The 18,371-nt window shown below is 39.7% G+C and overlaps 1 protein-coding gene across 2 annotated transcripts in view; it reads right to left on the reverse strand.

The window, feature by feature from the left end:
• GYS2 (glycogen synthase 2) overlaps positions 1-17,851 on the reverse strand; it is a 58,347-nt gene extending 40,496 nt beyond the window's left edge. For both annotated transcript variants that reach the window (XM_055566164.1, XM_055566165.1), the window contains exons 1-2: positions 17,734-17,851; positions 3,537-3,718 (exon numbers count right to left, since the gene is read on the reverse strand). In XM_055566164.1, the coding sequence (XP_055422139.1) occupies positions 3,537-3,718; positions 17,734-17,851 (300 nt within the window). The remainder of the gene's footprint in view (positions 1-3,536; positions 3,719-17,733) is intronic.
• Positions 17,852-18,371: the final 520 nt, after the last annotated feature.

Genomic DNA, 18,371 nt, shown 5'->3' on the forward strand with positions numbered 1-18,371 from the left:
CTTCCCTCATAGCTCAGTTGGTGAAGAATCTGCCTGCATTGCAGGAGACCCCGGTTTGATTCCTGGGTTGGGAAGGTTCTCTGCAGAAGGGATAGGCTACCCACTCCAGTATTCTTGGACTTTCCTTGTGGCTCAGCTGGTAAAGAATCCTCCTGCAATGTGGGAGACCTGGGTTTGATCCTTGGGTTGGGAAGATCCCCTGGAGAAGGGAAAGGCTACCCACTGCAGTATTCTGGCCTGGAGAACTCTATGGACTGTATAGTCCATGGGGTCGCAAAGAGTCGGACATGACTGAGAGGCTTTCACTTTTACATTTTCAAATGTGAACCCTTTCTAACATCTCACTCATTTCATCCTAACGGTATAAGCTGCAACTTTTGCTATTCTAATTCTCCACACCATTCTCACTCTGATATGCTTTCAAAGTACCCTCTGGGACTTCAACTTCCCTTTTAAACTAAATGTTCTACACCCTAAACCTCCTAGACACCAACACTCCCATCAACATCTCAATGAAAACTCATTTTTCCACTCTTAGAACTATATTCCTCAGGTGAATGCGAAGGAAAGTTAAGATTTTTTAACATTATACTGAAGCTTTTAAAACCTTATTCTTTCTTTGTATATAAAGACATCTCTGAAATTTACATTATCCAAACATGTTACCTTTCCCTATTCAATGAATCTCCTGGGTACTTTTCTACCTTATTCTGGGAAATTTTAAAATCAGGATTGTATCCTACACACTTACCTCATAGCTATTTGACCTTACTGACTTTAAAGAACTTCATGTCCGCTGCATGTCAGCCACCCAAGCTCAAGGCTGCAATCTTATCCTTGTCAATAGCCAAACTGTTACTCCTCTGAAATGTTTATCCTTCAACACAACTTCCATAACTTCTCTCACTGAGTTTTTCCCAGTGTATGTATTCTTTCATTTTCCTCTTCAGCATCTCCAGTTTCTAGGATCCTCCTTCTTGTCCTACATTATCACCATTTTTTTCCTTTCATCACTTCCTTTCCTGTCCATTTCAGACCCAACCATCCAGCAACTCAACCATTAATTCAGTCAATTGCACAGTTACCTCCAAGACTTACGCGACCTTGCCCTGTTGCACACCTGCTGAAATTAAATGACACTGAATCTCCAACTATTTAACTTCTAACACTTTCACTCAGGCTGCTGACTGCAGTAAAGCCCCTCTACATATCAACCTTCAAGTTGTGAACTTTCAGAGATGCAAACGTGCATTCACATGTCCAATCACATAAATTAGTTCACATGTGTGGCATACATTGCCATGTGTGCCTCCTCTACAAGTGGTTATGCTTTTGTGTACTTTACTGTACAGTACTGTATAGAATACACTAGTCTAGTACTTTATTTCAGGCCCCAGACCCTATGCCATCAACATCAGGCATGCATGAAATTGCAGCTCACCTTCTATCTCCTATTGCTGATGATCCTTCAGCTCTACCATCTCCAACTTCCCTCCTCCAGTCAGTAAATCTTCTTGTCTCTTCACCTGATGCCAGCCCTTGAATGCTAGCTGTGGGACCATACTACTGTACTTTTCAAGGCGCTGTACTGTAAGGTTAAAAATGTTTTCCTTTTTGTGTTCATTTTTCACGTATTGTTTGTGTGAAAAGTATCATAAACCTATTACAAAACAGCGCTATATAGCCAATTGTGTTAGTTGGGTACCTAGGCTAACTTTGGTGAACAAACAATTGAACTTGAGAATGTGCTCTCAAAACAGAACTCATTCATGTATAGAAGACTGCTGGAGAAAGTCACAGTTGTGTATATTTGTGCCATTAAAAAAGCAATGACTATACCTTAAGGAGGGGCTTCTCTGGTGGCTCAGTCGGTAAAGAATCTGCCTACAATGCAGGAGACCTGGGTTCAATCCCTGAGTTAGGAAGATCCCCTGGAAATGGCAACCCACTCCAGTATTCTTGCCTGGAGAATTCCATGGACAGAGGAGCCTGGTGGGCTACAGTCCATGAGGTCACAAAGAGTCAGACACGACTAATCCACTAACACACACATATACCTTAATGATGTCTGGAAATTCTTTTCCCTATTCCTTAAACACTTTTCCAGAATTTCTTTCTTCACACTCTCTTATATTAATACTTGCATTCTAACTCTCAGAAGCTTGTCTTGAGCACTTAAGATCACTGAAAACACGGAATGAGATGATCTTGAATTCCTCAGTAACTCATTTCTGTTTGCATTTATCCTTTGTTTCCAGTTTGAGCAAAAGGAATGAAGAACAATCCTTTCAACAGGGCTTTGGATCTCATTTCTTCTCCTGTTCTCAGTGACCTTACTCTCTTTCATCATCTATTCCTTCTAAACTTTCAGTTTCTCTCTGTCCTCTGGATGCTTCTTTTTGGAATATAAATATGCTGACTCATATTTAAGAAAACACGAATTCTCAGAGCCATATCACTTGAAATGACTTTTATCCTTCCTCTTCGTAGAAAAACCTCCCAGCCACATTTCTGTATCCTTTATCTCACTACTCATTCATTCCTCAAGCTACTGCAATCTGCTTTAACCCCACTTTCTCCTCTGAAGTTGTCATTAGCAAGATGACCACAAATGATCTGAGTATTACTCAACCCAACTGACCTGGGTTCAATCCTTGGTTGATCCAATCCCTCCTTTATACTTGAAACTCTCTCCTTCCTTGTCTTGACATCTCTATTCCTATTGAGGTGGCAAAAATTACTGCAAATTTAGTAGCTTAAAATGGCACAATTTATTATCTTACAGATTTAGGGGTTAGCCCTCTGAAATGGGTCTTATGAGTTAAAACTGACATGTTGGCAGAGGTGCATTTCATCAGCAGTCTCTTGGGGAGAATCTGTCTTCTAGCCTTGCCCAGTTTCCAGAGGCCATGTGCATTCCTTGGCTTGTGGCCCCTTTCCTCCACCTCAAAGCTTTCATCACTTCAATTTCTGCTCACTTCGTCATATCTCCTCTCTGATTCTAATTCTACTGCCCCCCTCTTACTAATATCAGGATACTTATGATTACATTGGATCCACCCAGATAATCCGGGATAATCTTCCCATCTCAAGAACCTTAACACTGTCACAACTACAAAGCCCTTCTGGTTCTTATCACTAGCTGAGCTTCTACTTTTGCAGTCCATGACTTCTTTTCATGTGGATGTTCTAACACATTGACATTGCCCAGGTTTTGCCTCTTGGTCTATACTCTTCCACTGAATAATGTTATAAACACCCATAATGTCAGCTACAATTTAGACACAACTGACTTTTCCCCAAGCATCTCTATTCTATACCCTCTGCTGAGTTCCAAACCTACTACACTACTAGGTTTTCATAAGGTGTCTCAGATGTAACCTATTTAAAATCAAGTTCATCATCTTTCTCATAATCCAACTTCTTTGGCCTAAGAAGATGAGTGGTCTTTGCTCGTGAGTTCATGTAAAGTGTGGTGTGTTTCCACAACAGTTTACTAAGACTTGCTGAATGAAGCATCAGACGGTGTCTTTTACCTGGCAGCCGTGTTTGTTCATTGTGTCCATGGCTCTTCTAACAGCATCATTCACAGGTTCACACTGTTCCACCTGAGTCTTCATATTATGCTCAAAATATGGACCAATCAGAAAATAGTTGTCTCCCCATTCATCTGCTGTTGTTTTGGCCTTTGTCTGAATCACAGTATAGATGCCACCGACTGTTAAAAAGAAAAGGTCCCATTACCATTCAGGCTAATAGCTCATGTTAAGTGATAAAGGGTTAGAAACAAGTCCTCAATTTTTCTATGTTGCTTAAGTAAACTTTTTTTTTTTTTTCCCTGTGCAATGCAGCATGTGGGATCTTATTTCCTTGACCAGGGATTGAACCCATGCCCTCTGAATCCGTGCATTGGAAGGGTGGAGTCTCAACCACTGAACCACCAGGAAAGTCCAAGCCAACTTTTTTTTGAAGTATAGTTGATCTACAATATTGTGTTAGTCCTCATTTTTAAGTTAGCACCTGGAATCAAGCACATGGATTTATTTAGCTTTGTAAAAGAAAGTTTTTAAGGAATACTATCAAGGAGTTAGTCTTTGTTTCAATTCCATGCTGGGTACAGAGCAGCAGATTGGCAGCAGCAAATCATAAATATTTAAAGGAAACCTGAAGAGACAATTGGGATAAAGCAGTACCTGGCTTAAAGCTCTATCTACATGGATGTGTCAAAGGTGGGAGAAACAGCTATTGTCATGGCATGTGCCCTCAGCAGGAGTAATCATCTTTCACCTCTTCTCCTTCAGTGGCCCAAGGGCATAAGATAAGACCAAGTATCAGCTACTGCTCAAATTATGATCAAATTTGGTGGCTAAGATGGTAAAGAGTCTGCTTGCAATGCAGGAGACCTGGGTTCAATCCCTAGGTCAGGAAGATCCCCTGGAGAAAGGAATGGCAACCCACTCCAGTATTCTTGCCTGGAGAATTCCATGGACCAAGGAGCCTGGTGGGCTACAGTTCATAGCTGCAAAGAGTTGGACATGACTGAGTGACTAACACTTTCACTTTTTTTACTTTCTCCCAGAATAAAGAACCACTTCCCTTCTAGGGACCAAGCAAGTACCTTTTGACAAGGGGAAAAACCTGACAGATCTTAAAGGCGGATGCTTGGTCCAACTCACATGACATAAATCCAATATAGTACTTCATTTTAGCTCCCTGCCATTGCTGCCACTACTATTAAAACACAAAGCCAAAAAGTAGTATACTTTTTGAAAATATGCCTACTGTTAGAGCCAGCATGTCTACATCTGGAAAATTATCCTGGGGGGAAAATAAGATATGCATTTAAGGATATTTGGGTTTCCCAGGTGGCTCAGATAGTATAGAATCCACCTGTCAATACAGGAGACCCAGGTTCGATCCCTGGGTCAGGAAGATCCCCTGGAGGAAGGAATGACAACCCACTCCAGTATTCTTGGCTGGATAATTCCATGGACAGAGGAGCCTGGCGGGCTACAGTCCATAGGGTCGCACAGAGTCAGACATGACTAAAGTGACTTAATATGCATGCATAAGGATATTTATTAAAGAATTATAAAGGTGAAAAATTGTAACTAGCTTAAATTGAACTCATTAACTCATTTAACCTCTCTGAGGCTCCATTAGCTCACCTGTTCAAGGGGGATACAATAGTACTGAGTTGGCCAAAAAGTTCATTCAGATTTGTCCCTAAGATGTTACAGAAAAAAAAACCTCAATGCAAAACCTCCTTTTGGCCAACCCAATACTTCACCTGGGGAGAAAGGACAGGTTGGAGCAGCAATATTAAAAATTATGCCTCATTGGGAAAAGGTGATATTTAAAGTAAGTACTTAAAAGAGTAAGGGAATCAAGCAAGTTGGTTCATGAGGAAGAATTTTTTAGGCAGAGGGAACAGTTAGAGCCAAGGCGCTACTTTTGGAGCAGAGGGTACCAGCAGAGTCATAGGCATTCCCCTCCCTCATAGGAGGGATGGGGAAGGTCAAGGGGAAGAAAACCCTTAGTAAACTGCACAGGGTAATTCTTATGCCAGCTCAGAGCAATCACCTAGTATGAGAATATGAAAACAGTCTAAATCAGTTTCTTGAGTGATACTTTGCCCATGAACCATAGGCAAAGGAATGACTCAAGAAATTCTATGTAAAATCCCCCAAACTAATACAGATTCTGGCATTAATCATCAACTCTACTTCGAAGAACAATTTTGTTACTTGTACACGAAAAAGAAAAAGTCTTATTTTTCATCATGGTTTTTCATAATGTATTTCAGTTCTTCAGCATATGGAGTTTGATAGCTACTGCTGCTGCTACTGCTGCTAAGTCGCTTCAGTCGTGTCTGACTCTGTGTGACCCCATACACAGCAGCCCATCAGGCTCCCTCATCCCTGGGATTCTCCAGGCAAGAACACTGGAGTGGGCTTCCATTTCCTTCTCCAATGCATGAAAGTGAAAAGTGAAAGTGAAGTTGCTCAGTCGTATCCGACTCTTCACAATCCCATGGACTGCAGCCTACCAGGCTCCCCCACCCATTGGATTTTCCAGGCAAGAGTACTGATAGCTACTATATTTCTTAAATTTCTTATTTCAATCATTCAGACCTTAAGTAATATTTACTTGTATTATATGACTTACAATGATAGTCATAATTGACAGCCAAAAGGTAGAATTGCCATCTGCAAATTTCTTGAACCACTCAAAACATACTTTTTGATAAGTTGCTTTTTGAGAAGTGAGACACAAAAGGCAAATATAAATACTACTACTACCTGACAAGAGAAGGTTCAGTAATTTAGAAAAGAGCTAATATAACTTCCAAAATGTAAATATTACATGTAGATTTCATATAAGCCTACATAAGTTTATTGTCCTTTGAAACTCGATCTTTAAGAAAAAGCTTTTTGACCATACCTAAAAGAAATTGAAATGGCCAGTTGAGCAGAGTCTGATAATTAAGATATTATCAATCCCAGCTACCATTGGCTGATGAATGCAGCATGGGACACAAGAAGATGATCTGCAAATCTACAAGCAGAGCCTTCCAGACTGGATCAGAACAGACGGGGTTCACTTAACCATTCAATGATGAATCTGATTGATGCCAACATCAAGGACACCTACGCACTTCGCCAAATTCTATAAAAGTTTAGGAACCATTGAAACCATTTGTTGAGAAAAAAAAAATTAGACAAACAGTTTGCAAGGGTTACTAAATAGAATTTTTCTCTAAAGTCTGAGTCACATCTTAGCAACATATTTAAATATATATTTATTTATATAAGCTTTATTCAAGCCCACTATCAAAATAATTTAAAATCTTCAAATAATTTCTCCTCTTTGTAGACTTACTTCCTTAATTTGTATCTAATCCAGGGGAATACATGTTCAGGTTCTGATGGCATACACTTCTTAAATGTCTTACATTTCTATTCTGGGACAATCTTTTTTTTAATGGTAAACTTAAAAAAAAATTAATTAGTTGATTTGTTATTGGCTGTGTTGGATTTTCGTTGCTGCCCACAGGCTTTTTCTAGTTGTGGGGGGCAGGGACTACTCTTCGTTGTGGTGTTTGAGCTTCTCATTGTGGTGGTTTCTCTTGTTGCAGAGCACCGGCTCTAGGGCAAGGGCTCAGTAGTTGTGGTCCAACTGCCTTAGTTGGCCCGAGGCATGTGGAATCTTCCTGGATCAGGGATTGAACCTGTGTCTGCTGAGTTGGCAGGTGGATTCTTAACCACTGGACCACCAGGGAAGTCCCTTGAATACTCTCTTTTATTTGCAACTATGTATCTTGACCAGAGATTTTAGAACATCCTTCCTTGTTTGTTCGATTTTGTGTTGCAAATTCAAATACAATTGGGTTAATGCAAACAAAACATTTTTATTTGCTAAAGGATATAAGGGAGAAGAGAAATTCTTTATTTCAAAAAAAGGTAGGATTTGAGAATTGAAATGCAAAGATAAACACAATTAATTTGCTACTTCTTTTTCCCATTTGAGACTTTCAGTTTTGAAATAAAATAGTCCCCGAATACCCTTAGAGTGCTTATAAATACTATGACTATATTATTTCAGTCTCAGGAATAGAAGAATAAAACTAAAAAAAAATTTTTTCATCCCATATTGGTTGAGACCTGATTGTAAATAAATTTTCCCCCATCCCCCAGACTTCACTCCTTACAGTCTTTCTGTGAGGAGGTTCTCCTACTGCTAATGTATATGCTAAGGCTTCATTTCAGGCCCTCTCTATCCTTCCCAGATTTATATGCCAACTACTCTCCTTAGTTTTCACTCTATTTACCATCTTTAACCCAACTCCCCACTCAGCTTGCTAATTATAGATAAGTATGATAGCTTAGAAACAGGGTCATTCCTATTTTTAAATTTGGAGTATAGACCAAGGGTTCACTAAAATCTATTTTTTAATGAATTATTGTTTTTCCACAGTGTAGGTCATTGAATTTGGACTGACTCTTCACTTTCAAACATGTACTTTGCATTTTATTGATCTCTACTTTCCTGAAACAACATGGGAGCTATCTCTCATGTGAGGGCAAAGTAAAGAAAGAAAAGATGAGCTCTCATAAACATATGTGTCAGTGAAGTAGCTAAAACCTCAAGTCATCATCTAGAAGTACTGCCGACATTGTTAAAAGCAGAACTCCAAGGCGGTATGGAAGGTGGGAGCCAGTCATAAAAAGGATTTTTTGTTGAGTTGATAAGCCATGGCCAACTCTTTCTTGACTCCATAGACTGTATGTAGCCCACTAAATGACTCTTTCCATGGGATTTCCCAGGCAAGAATACTGGAGCGGGTTTCTTTCTCCAGGGGACCTTCCTGACCCAGGGATCGAACCCTCATCTCCTGCATTGACAGGCAGAGTCTTTATCAATGAACCACCAGGAAAGCCATAAAAAGGAGATACATATAATAATATATAAGTATGTATATAAAGAGACTCTTCACTATTTTTAAGTGATTAAAAGTCAGAGAATTTAGAAGTCTATGATTTCAGTGTGCATAGCTACTCATCTGACTCCTATCCCAAGAAACAGTTGCAGAAACAGGGACAGTCATTACAGAGTTAGACATCATTCTCTGAGGCAGCAGGTCTGGTGGGAAAGAGACTAAATGCTACCACTGACGATGGTCACCAAATGTTTGTGTGCCTGGCAATCAACTAGGTCTGAGGTTCCAATCAGAGCAATAGTACAGGGCAGTGGGAGATGACAGACTTGGAGAAAGCCCACAGGCATGCCCTCCCTTATTCTATCCACGATGGCAGATCTGAATGCTTTATGCAAGAAGGGCTTAGTCATGGCAATCTGAATGAAAGGCAAGTGCGGAGACTAGTGCTCTTCTTGAACCTATGTGCGTGCCAAACATAGTTCTTACAGAGACTGTGTGTTTCATGTGGTGTGACTTGGGGTGCCTTTGAGATGACATGGCTGTGCATATCCACAGCAGGCAAAGCAACCCCAACCTCTAATTTTAGTGTTGCCCATGATTATACTCTTTGCAGCCAAAGATGGAGAAGCTCTATACAGTCAACAAAAACAAGACCAGGAGCTGACTGTGGCTCAGATCATGAACTCTTATTGCCAACTTCTGACTTAAATTGAAGAAAGTAGGGAAAACCACTAGACCATTCAGGTATGACCTAAATCAAATCCCTTATGATTACACAGTGGAAGTGAGAAATAGATTTAAGGGACTAGATCTGATAGAGAGAGTGCCTGATGAACTATGGACTGAGGTTCGTGTCATTGTACAAGAGACAGGGATCAAGACCATCCCCATGGAAAAGAAATGCAAAAAAGCAAAATGGCTGTCTGGGGAGGCCTTACAAATAGCTATGAAAAGAAGAGACGCGAAAAGCAAGGAGAAAAGGAAAGATATAAGCATCTGAATGCAGAGTTCCAAAGAATAGCAAGAAGAGATAAGAAAGCCTTCCTCAGCGATCAATGCAAAGAAATAGAGGAAAACAACAGAATGGGAAAGACTAGAGATCTCTTCAAGAAAATTAGAGATACCAAGGGAACATTTCATGCAAAGATGGGCTCGATAGAGGACATAAATGGTATGGACCTAACAGAAGCAGAAGATATTAAGAAGAGGTGGCAAGAATACACAGAACTGTACAAAAAAGATCTTCACGACCCAGATAATCACGATGGTGTGATCACTCACCTAGAGCCAGACATCCTGGAATGTGAAGTCAAGTGGGCCTCAGAAAGCATCACTACAAATAAAGCTAGTGGAGGTGATGGAATTCCAGTTGAGCTATTTCAAATCCTGAAAGATGATGCTGTGGAAGTGCTGCACTCAATATGCCCGCAAATTTGGAAAACTTAGCAGTGGCCACAGGACTGGAAAAGGTCAGTTTTTATTCCAATCCCAAAGAAAGGCAGTGCCAAAGAATGCTCAAACTACCGCACAATTGCACTCATCTCACATGTTAGTAAAGTAATGCTCAAAATTCTCCAAGCCAGGCTTCAGCAATATGTGAACCATGAACTTCCAGTTGTTCAAGCTGGTTTTAGAAAAGGCAGAGGAACCATAGACCAAATTGCCAACATCTGCTGGATCATCGAAAAAGCAAGAGAGTTCCCGAAAAACATCTATTTCTGCTTTATTGACTATGCCAAAGCCATTGACTGTGTGGATCACACTAAACTGTGGAAAATTCTGAAAGAGATGGGAATACCAGACCACCTGACCTGCCTCTTGAGAAATTCGTATGCAGGTCAGGAAGCAACAGTTAGAACTGGACATGGAACAACAGACTGGTTCCAAATAGGAAAAGGAGTACGTCAAGGCTGTATATTGTCACCCTGCTTATTTAACTTCTATGCAGAGTACATCATGAGAAACGCTGGGCTGGAAGAAGCACAAGCTGGAATCAAGATTGCCAGGAGAAATCTCAATCACCTCAGATATGCAGATGACACCACCCTTATGGCAAAAAGTGAAGAGGAACTCAAAAGCCTCTTGATGAAAGTGAAAGAGAAGAGTGAAAAAGTTGGCTTAAAACTCAACATTCAGAAAACGAGGATCATGGCATCTGGTCCCATCACTTCATGGGAAATAGATGGGGAAACAGTGGAAACAATGTCAGACTTTATTTTTCTGGGCTCCAAAATCACTGCAGATGGTGACTGCAGCCATGAAATTAAAAGATGCTTACTCCTTGGAAGAAAAATTATGACCAACCTAGATAGCATATTGAAAAGGAGAGACATTACTGCCAACAAAGGTCCTTCTAGTCAAGGCTATGGTTTTTCCTGTGGTCATGGATGGATGTGAGAGTTGGACTGGGAAGAAAGCTGAGCGTCTAAGAATTGATGCTTTTTGAACTGTGGTGTTGGAGAATACTCTTGAGAGTCCCTTGGACTGCAAGGAGATCCAACCAGTCCATTCTGAAGGAGTTCAGCCCTGGGATTCCTTTGGAAGGAATGATGCGAAAGCTGAAAGTCCAGTACTTTGGCCACTTCATGCGAAGAGTTGACTCATTGGAAAAGTCTCTGATGCTGGGAGGGATTGGGGGCAGGAGGAGAATGGGACGACAGAGAATGAGATGGTTGGATGGCATCACTGACTCGATGGACGGGAGTCTGAGTGAACTCTGGGAGTTGGTGATGGACAGGGAGGCCTGGTGTGCTGCGATTCATGGGGTCTCAAAGAGTCAGTCAGACACAACTGAGCGACTAAACTGAACTGAACTGACTGATGACTATAGTAATCCTGAATCATGTGTTTCTTCCTTTTTTCCTGCTTTTGCCTTTAAGAACAGAATCATGCAATTGTTCAGACTGAGAGTCGTCGTGAAAATGAATGATTCAAGGTCCCCATTTTATGAATAAATTTTGTAAGAAATAATAATAAGCTAACAGTAATTAAGGAATAGGCACTGTTCTAAGTGAGTTACAGTTGGTATTTTCTTTTAGTTTTCACCACGTTGTTAAGGAAGATGCTATTATTATCTTCTTTTTTTTTTTTTTTTTTTTAGGTGGGGAAACTGAGACATAGAGGCTGCGAGATGGATCCAATATTAGACATGTAATGATGGAGCTGGGATTCCAATCCAGGCACTCTGACTCCAGACTTACAGGCCTTGGATAGCAGCATTGTAAGTAGAATTGTCCCTTGGTATCCACAGCAGGTTGGGTTTGGGACACAACTCCCTGACCACTACTCTGGATACCAAAATCCTAGATGCTCAAGTCCTATATATAAAATGACATAATATTTGCATATAACCTATGCACATCCTCCCACATACTTTAAATCATCTCTAGGTTACTTGTAACATCTAACACAATGTAAATGCGGTATGGTCAATCTGCTGGTGTGTGGTAAAGTTTTGCTTTTTGGAGCTTTCTGGAATCTTTTTTCAACTATTTGTGATCCAGAGTTGGTTCAATCCACAGATATGGAACCACGGATATGGAGGGCTGCCTTTAACTCTATGGAGCAACATATTGATGAATCTTTGAAAGTGGTGGTGGGAGGGACAGAAGGAGAAAGTGAGCAGGGTCACACAAAGATAAGAATCTTTAGGTCTTGGAGAGGGTGGAATCATTTCTACTCTGCTTTAGAGAAGGCCCATCTGGAAAACAACACTTAGGGGAAACGACTTTTTTACTTTGGCTCTAAACATTCTGATCTAAAAAAAACAACTGGGTTTTATGGGAACTTGGGTTAAGGGAACTTCAGAGCAGTGGTTCTCACATTGATTATAGAGCCCTTTGAAAATATAATGAAATCACTCAGATCTTGACTCTGAAAAAACACATATACATAATGAGAAAAAATTGCTATATATCTTGGCTCTTCTTTTACCACTTTGGAGCAGTCCCTTGAAGCAATCTGACAGGCTGTATCCCAGGCTATATTCCTCAGAAAGTCCACTGAATAAAACACAATTCTCAACTTTTAGATTGTGCAATCTTTTTTTTTTTTTAGCCAACACTGGCTTAGGGCTAAAACAAGTTGTTTTTAATCAGTTTTTAGAGGGGAGCATCTATTTAGTGACTAAATTTCAGAATGGTTCACATTTATTAAATTAGCATACACTATTTTTGATAACATTCATTAAGCTCTTTTTAATGACTCCAGAAATTCTCAACATGATCGTTGGTCCACAGTTTTCAATGATTCAGGCAAGTTTGTACAAAAGAAACAATTGTAGCAAAGAAGTTGAAAGTAAAGCTTATTTCCAGTGCTTGGGCAAAGCCTCCTTCCTAGACCATAGTACAGTCTCTTACTGTACATTCTTGCTAACCTGTCCCCCAACTAGTTATAGTGCTTTTTGTGGTGTATATTAATATATACAGGCTTCCCTCCTGGCTCAGATGGTAAAGAATCCACCTGCAATGAGAGAGACCTGGGTTAGTTCCCTGGGTTGGGACGATCCCCTGGAGAAGGAAATGGCAACCCACTCCAGTATTCTTGCCTAGAGAATCCCCACGGACAGAGGAGCCTAGCAGGCTACAGTCCTTGGGGTTGCAAAGAGTCAGATATGGCTGAGCGACTAAGCACAGCACAGCACAGCATTAATATACATAATGGAATATTACTCAGCCAGAAAGAAAGAAAGAAATTTTGCCATTTGCAACGAAATGGATGGGCTTGGAAGGCATTGTGATAAGTGAATTAAGTCAGACAAAAAAAGACAAATACTGTACTGTATGATACCACTTATATGTGGAATCTAAAAATGACAGCAAACTAGTGAACAAAAAGAAAGGAAGCAGGCTCACAGATAAAGAGAACAAATTAGTGGTTACTTGTGGAGGGAGAGAGGGGAAGAGGAGCAATGTAGGGCCAGGGGGGAAGTTATTGTAGGATTACATGAAATCACATGTGTGAGACTTGAAAATTATAAAGCATGCTAGAATTTAAAGAATCTTTCATTCAGCAAAAAAAATAAAAAATTAAAAGACACATCTCACTCCTTACCGCCTCCCACTATCTAGAACTTCAATGGCTTCCCACGCTTCTTGGTTGGAAATGTAACCTCTTAAGGCTATTAACTCACTCTACATTTCACAATCCAGCCCTTGTTGGTGTCTCCCATCTCCTCTCAGGCTCCACTCCTCTTAGCCTTTCTGAGCTTCCCTCAGATCCTTGAACAGAGTTCACTTTCTCACTTCTGTATCTTGGTATGTACAGTTCCCACACACTGAACACTGTCTGCTCTTTATCGCCACTTCCTCATCTCTACCCAACAGCTATTTATCCTTCAGGAACCAGCTCAAACGTCTCTCTGTTAAAGGTTTTTCCCAAGCCTCCAATTAGACAGAAACCTCACCTCCCCCCACTAAAGCACAGGCTGACCTTAGAGATATTACAGGTTCTTATCCAGACCATCCCAATAAAATGAAATTGCAATAAAGAGAATCATGAATTTTTTGGTTTCCCAAGTGCATATAAAAGTGTTGTTTATACTATAACACAGTCTATTAAGCATGCAATAGTATTTTGTCTAAAAATATAATGTACCTGCCTTAATGTAAAAGTATATTATTGTTAAAAAGGCTACCCACCACCTGAGCCTTCAGTGAGTTATAACCATTTTGTAATAGTAATGATAAATCACCATAACAAATACATTAATAATGAAAAAGTTTGAAATATCATGAGAATTAATAGAATCTGACACAGAGACAAAAAGTGATTAAATGCCATTGGAAAAATGGACTTGCATGATGCAAGATTGCCACAAACATTCAACTTGTCAAAAAAAATGCAATATTGGCTAAGCACAATAAAATGAAACACAATAAAATCAGGTCTGCCTGTACACTTCTAGAGCACCTTGTTCTCATTCTTACACTCATTACAGTTGACTATAATTGCATGTTTAATGTCTGTAAATTCTGAAAGATTGGGAATCACTTCTGTGTTGTTGAATTCTACTTTCATTTCCCAGTGTCTGATATCCAATAGATAGTTGATGAATCTTTATTGAATAAGAATGAATGAATGCATAAAAGCAACATATTACAAGGTTAATAAAGTAGAAAAGGTAATTTTGAAGTCTGAGAATTAACACCCAATAATTTAACCATGACTCTCTCATTTGTTATATTTTACACATTTCCATTGTTTATAGTCAAAATTCTGTCAGGAAGGAATTTTCCCCTTCTCTAAAAAATCTTTTGTTTTCTTGGATATAAGTATGTTTTCTTGTTTGCCATGAAACATTTGTAAGATGGCTGGAGCATACGTACTATGTACATTTCATCATGAAGAAACTGATGTTCAAGCAGTTTAAGGGATTTTTTTCTAAGTCTCAGAAAACCCTGACCTTTTTGGACTGCAACTCTTGTGTTCTTATACCTACAGGATATTTCATTAGACAGTGGACATTTAATTTTTTATTCTTGCATGCTAATAAAAAAGAGAAGTGGACTCAGGAGACCAAAATGCTAGTCCCAACCTTGCTATGTACTTGACCATTTAATGTATCCTTGTAGGCATCCTTTTCATTTATTAAGTAGAGAAGTTGGATTTATGATCTTGAAGATGTCTCCTATATTGCTATGAACAGCAGGGAAATAAAAACTCGAAGTGAAATTTTCAAAGAAACTATAGTGTCAATGTCTTGTCAGAGATGCACACAGTAATTGTCCATTTATATAAAAATGTCATAAATCAGACTAATAAATATTGAAGCTATGTTGGAGAAAATGTCAACTTGGGTAAATCACTTTAATGGGTTTCCTCTCGACAAGAAAATTCCCTTTATTCCCTCAGTTCCCATTCCCTTGCATGGGAAACGAAAGAAAAATAGTATCAAAGGCAGCTTAGAAGTTGAAAAATAAATGTATTCATTCCTTCATTCAGAAGAAAAAATATCCATTGAGCATTTTCTATGCACTGTCCCAGGCCCTGAGAGCATCATGCATGTCATCAGGCTAGAAGATTCAGCGCGGGGGTTAGGGATCAGTCAGTGCCACCATTGTGTGCCCAGCACCAGGAAACAATACCCTGTCAACATTTGCTAAAAGGCGAGAAAAGGAAGGAAGGGGAAGCATTCTGCTCAGAAGAACCCACACAAGGGCTTCCCTGTTGGCTCAGTGGCAGAGATTGCAGGAGACATGGGTTCAATCCCTTATCCAGGAAGATCCCACGTGCCACGGAGCAACTTGGCCCGTGTACCGCAACTATTGAGCCTCTGCCCTAGAACCCCGGAGCCAAAGCTACTGAGCCCACATGCCGCAACTACTGAAGCCTACGTTCCCTAGAGCCCGTGCTCTGGAACAAGAGAAGCTCGAGCACCACAGCTCGAGAGTAGCTTCCGCCCTCTGCAGCTAGAGAAAAGCCCGCGCAACAATGAAGATCCAGCACAGCCGAAAGTAGTAAAAATAAACAAATGAATAACTATTTAAAAACAAACAAAAAAGAAGAGACCACACAGAACTCTTCTGAACAGATTCCTGGTGCAAAAGAGGCCCCCCACCCCGTTTCTTTTCCACCAATAAGCTATATCCTTGAATGCCTGCTTGCTAGGCAGAGAAAATCTCTATTTCAAGTCACAGTCTGGGATTTACGTGTAGCAAAGATGGCTCTACTCCCAGGAGCTTTGGGCATATTTAAAAATCTTGTGACTGGAAAAAGAACATTAGGAACAAGCTGACTGAAAAACACTTCGCTTTTCCATATTAAGGTTTCTGTCCTCTTTGCCTGTTCCTCAGTAAACTACAGAGAGGAAGATAGTGCTTTGTTCTCTTACATTCATTCTGTGCATTTCTACCTAGGGAGAATTTATTTTTATTTATGAGTTTATGAATTTTATGAATGCATATGCGTGAGAATGAACACTGAGCATAAGGTAAAAATCAGAACAGATGCTAAGTGTAATTTCTTTGATTTTGAGGTTTTGCTGGTTCTGATTAGCTAAAAGGAAAATGTAATTTTCACATTCATGTATATTTCAGATCCTTTAAATTATTGTAATAAACATGTTATAAGTAACAAAAACAAAAAATATAATTTCCCCCAAAATGAATATATAATAGATCACATCACATATTTTCATTTCAGATCCTTTAAATTCCACACATTATCACTGCCTTTGGTGGCTCAGAGGGTAAAGTGTCTGCCTGCAATGCAGGAGACCTGGGTTTGATCCCTGGGTAGGGAATATCCCCTGGAGAAGGAAATGGCAACCCACTCCAGTATTCTTGCCTGGAGAATCCCATGGACAGAGGAGCCTGGTGGGCTACAGTCCACGGGGTTGCAAAGAGTTGGACATGACTGAGCAACTTCACTCACTTCATCCAACAATCATTTGGGCTGGTTTTCCTTAATCTTGAAAAACTCAACCTTCGCAACTGTTGCTTTTTCTCTACCAATATTCCCTTAATATTAGTAGTAATAATCTACTAGTAGTAGTCTTAGGACTTTTAAACTTATCAATTATTTTAAACTTATCAATTATCAATCCATAGGGAATTGTTTTTTTAACAATTTTACAGGTACCTTTATCATTAAAAAAGTTTAGGCTGCAGTTCTCTGCCTTACTTTCTCTAGTCCAGCATAAAAGAGGTTACATCTTACTAGGAAATTGTTCTAATTTTGTTAATTTGATTTCCTTTATCTTATAATTTCTATGTTTATATAGTATTGAAGAAAAAACTACATGCATTCTTCTTAATAGGAGGTCAATATTATACCTTCAGAACTTCTTCTAAGTTAAAACTCTAATTCCAATCTAATCTTGAATTATTAGAGATGTTATTAAATATTTCACATACTTGCTAACAGAGCACATGTATATTTCAGATCCTTTCAACAGGGGTTGAAATTTCTGATTAGTCCAGATCAGGCACAGTTCTTCCTAAAATAAACTACAAAACTGAACTTTGTTCCTGAAAAAAATAATCATGAAACCCAAAAAGTAAATATTAATTCTATATTTCTGTTTTGTCATAACATGAATTTGTAATTTTAATTTAAATGCGCATTCCCTGACCAAGACTAATATTTTCAGTTTTCTCTCCCTTCAACACGTAGACCAGTGTAAGTTTTCATTGCCTGTTGAAATAGACAAGGTTAAACCTCGTCTAAACCTATACTTTGAATACTTTCCTCACTCACAAGGGCAGTTCATTCTCACTAGAGTGTGTTCTGTGAATTCCTAATCTACATTCTTCAGTGACCTGGCAAATAGATGCCTCAGGGGCAGTACAAACCTTTATTGGTCACTTCCCAAGAGACTTCAAAGAGCAGTAAATTCTCCACAGGAAGTCCGGCTTCCCACCGAGGCAGCCCACCTAGGGATGTCACAGATAGCGATCGACCTCGAAGCATTCTTCCTTCAGTTCTCCGGCACTTTTGGTCTCTCTTTCGGTGAACTGTTATCCTAGGAGTGATGCGTGTTAGAGACGCAGAGGTTCAGACCTGGGAGATGGCAGACTTTGGTAGCTTCTCATATGAAGTAAACCAGCAGAAATAAATCTCATGGACTTCCCAGAGAATTCCCAATGGAAGGTGGAATCCTCAGCTCCTTTTACACTCTTTCTGGGGAGGTCCAGTGAGGACACTATCTCTGATCGATATCTACCCAAATAACCCAGAACAATCACAAGTAAAACCCACCAGCTTAGGGCTTAGGTAAACACTCTTAGGATAACAGAATCTTTACAGGCTCATCGTGACGTTAGTACGGACCTTTAACCCTTGTCCTCTAGAACAAACTCGTAGACTCACACAGTCACTGGTACTTATTTCATCACCTTCAAAGTGATCCAAGAATAGCAATTTCACTTATAAAGTATGCAGATCATTGTAGGTTACATATAGAATTGACTGGGACATGTTTCTAAGCTTC

Source organism: Bubalus kerabau, chromosome 1, assembly GCF_029407905.1.
Source record: "Bubalus kerabau isolate K-KA32 ecotype Philippines breed swamp buffalo chromosome 1, PCC_UOA_SB_1v2, whole genome shotgun sequence".
In the NCBI taxonomy this organism is placed as follows: Eukaryota; Metazoa; Chordata; class Mammalia; order Artiodactyla; family Bovidae; genus Bubalus; species Bubalus kerabau.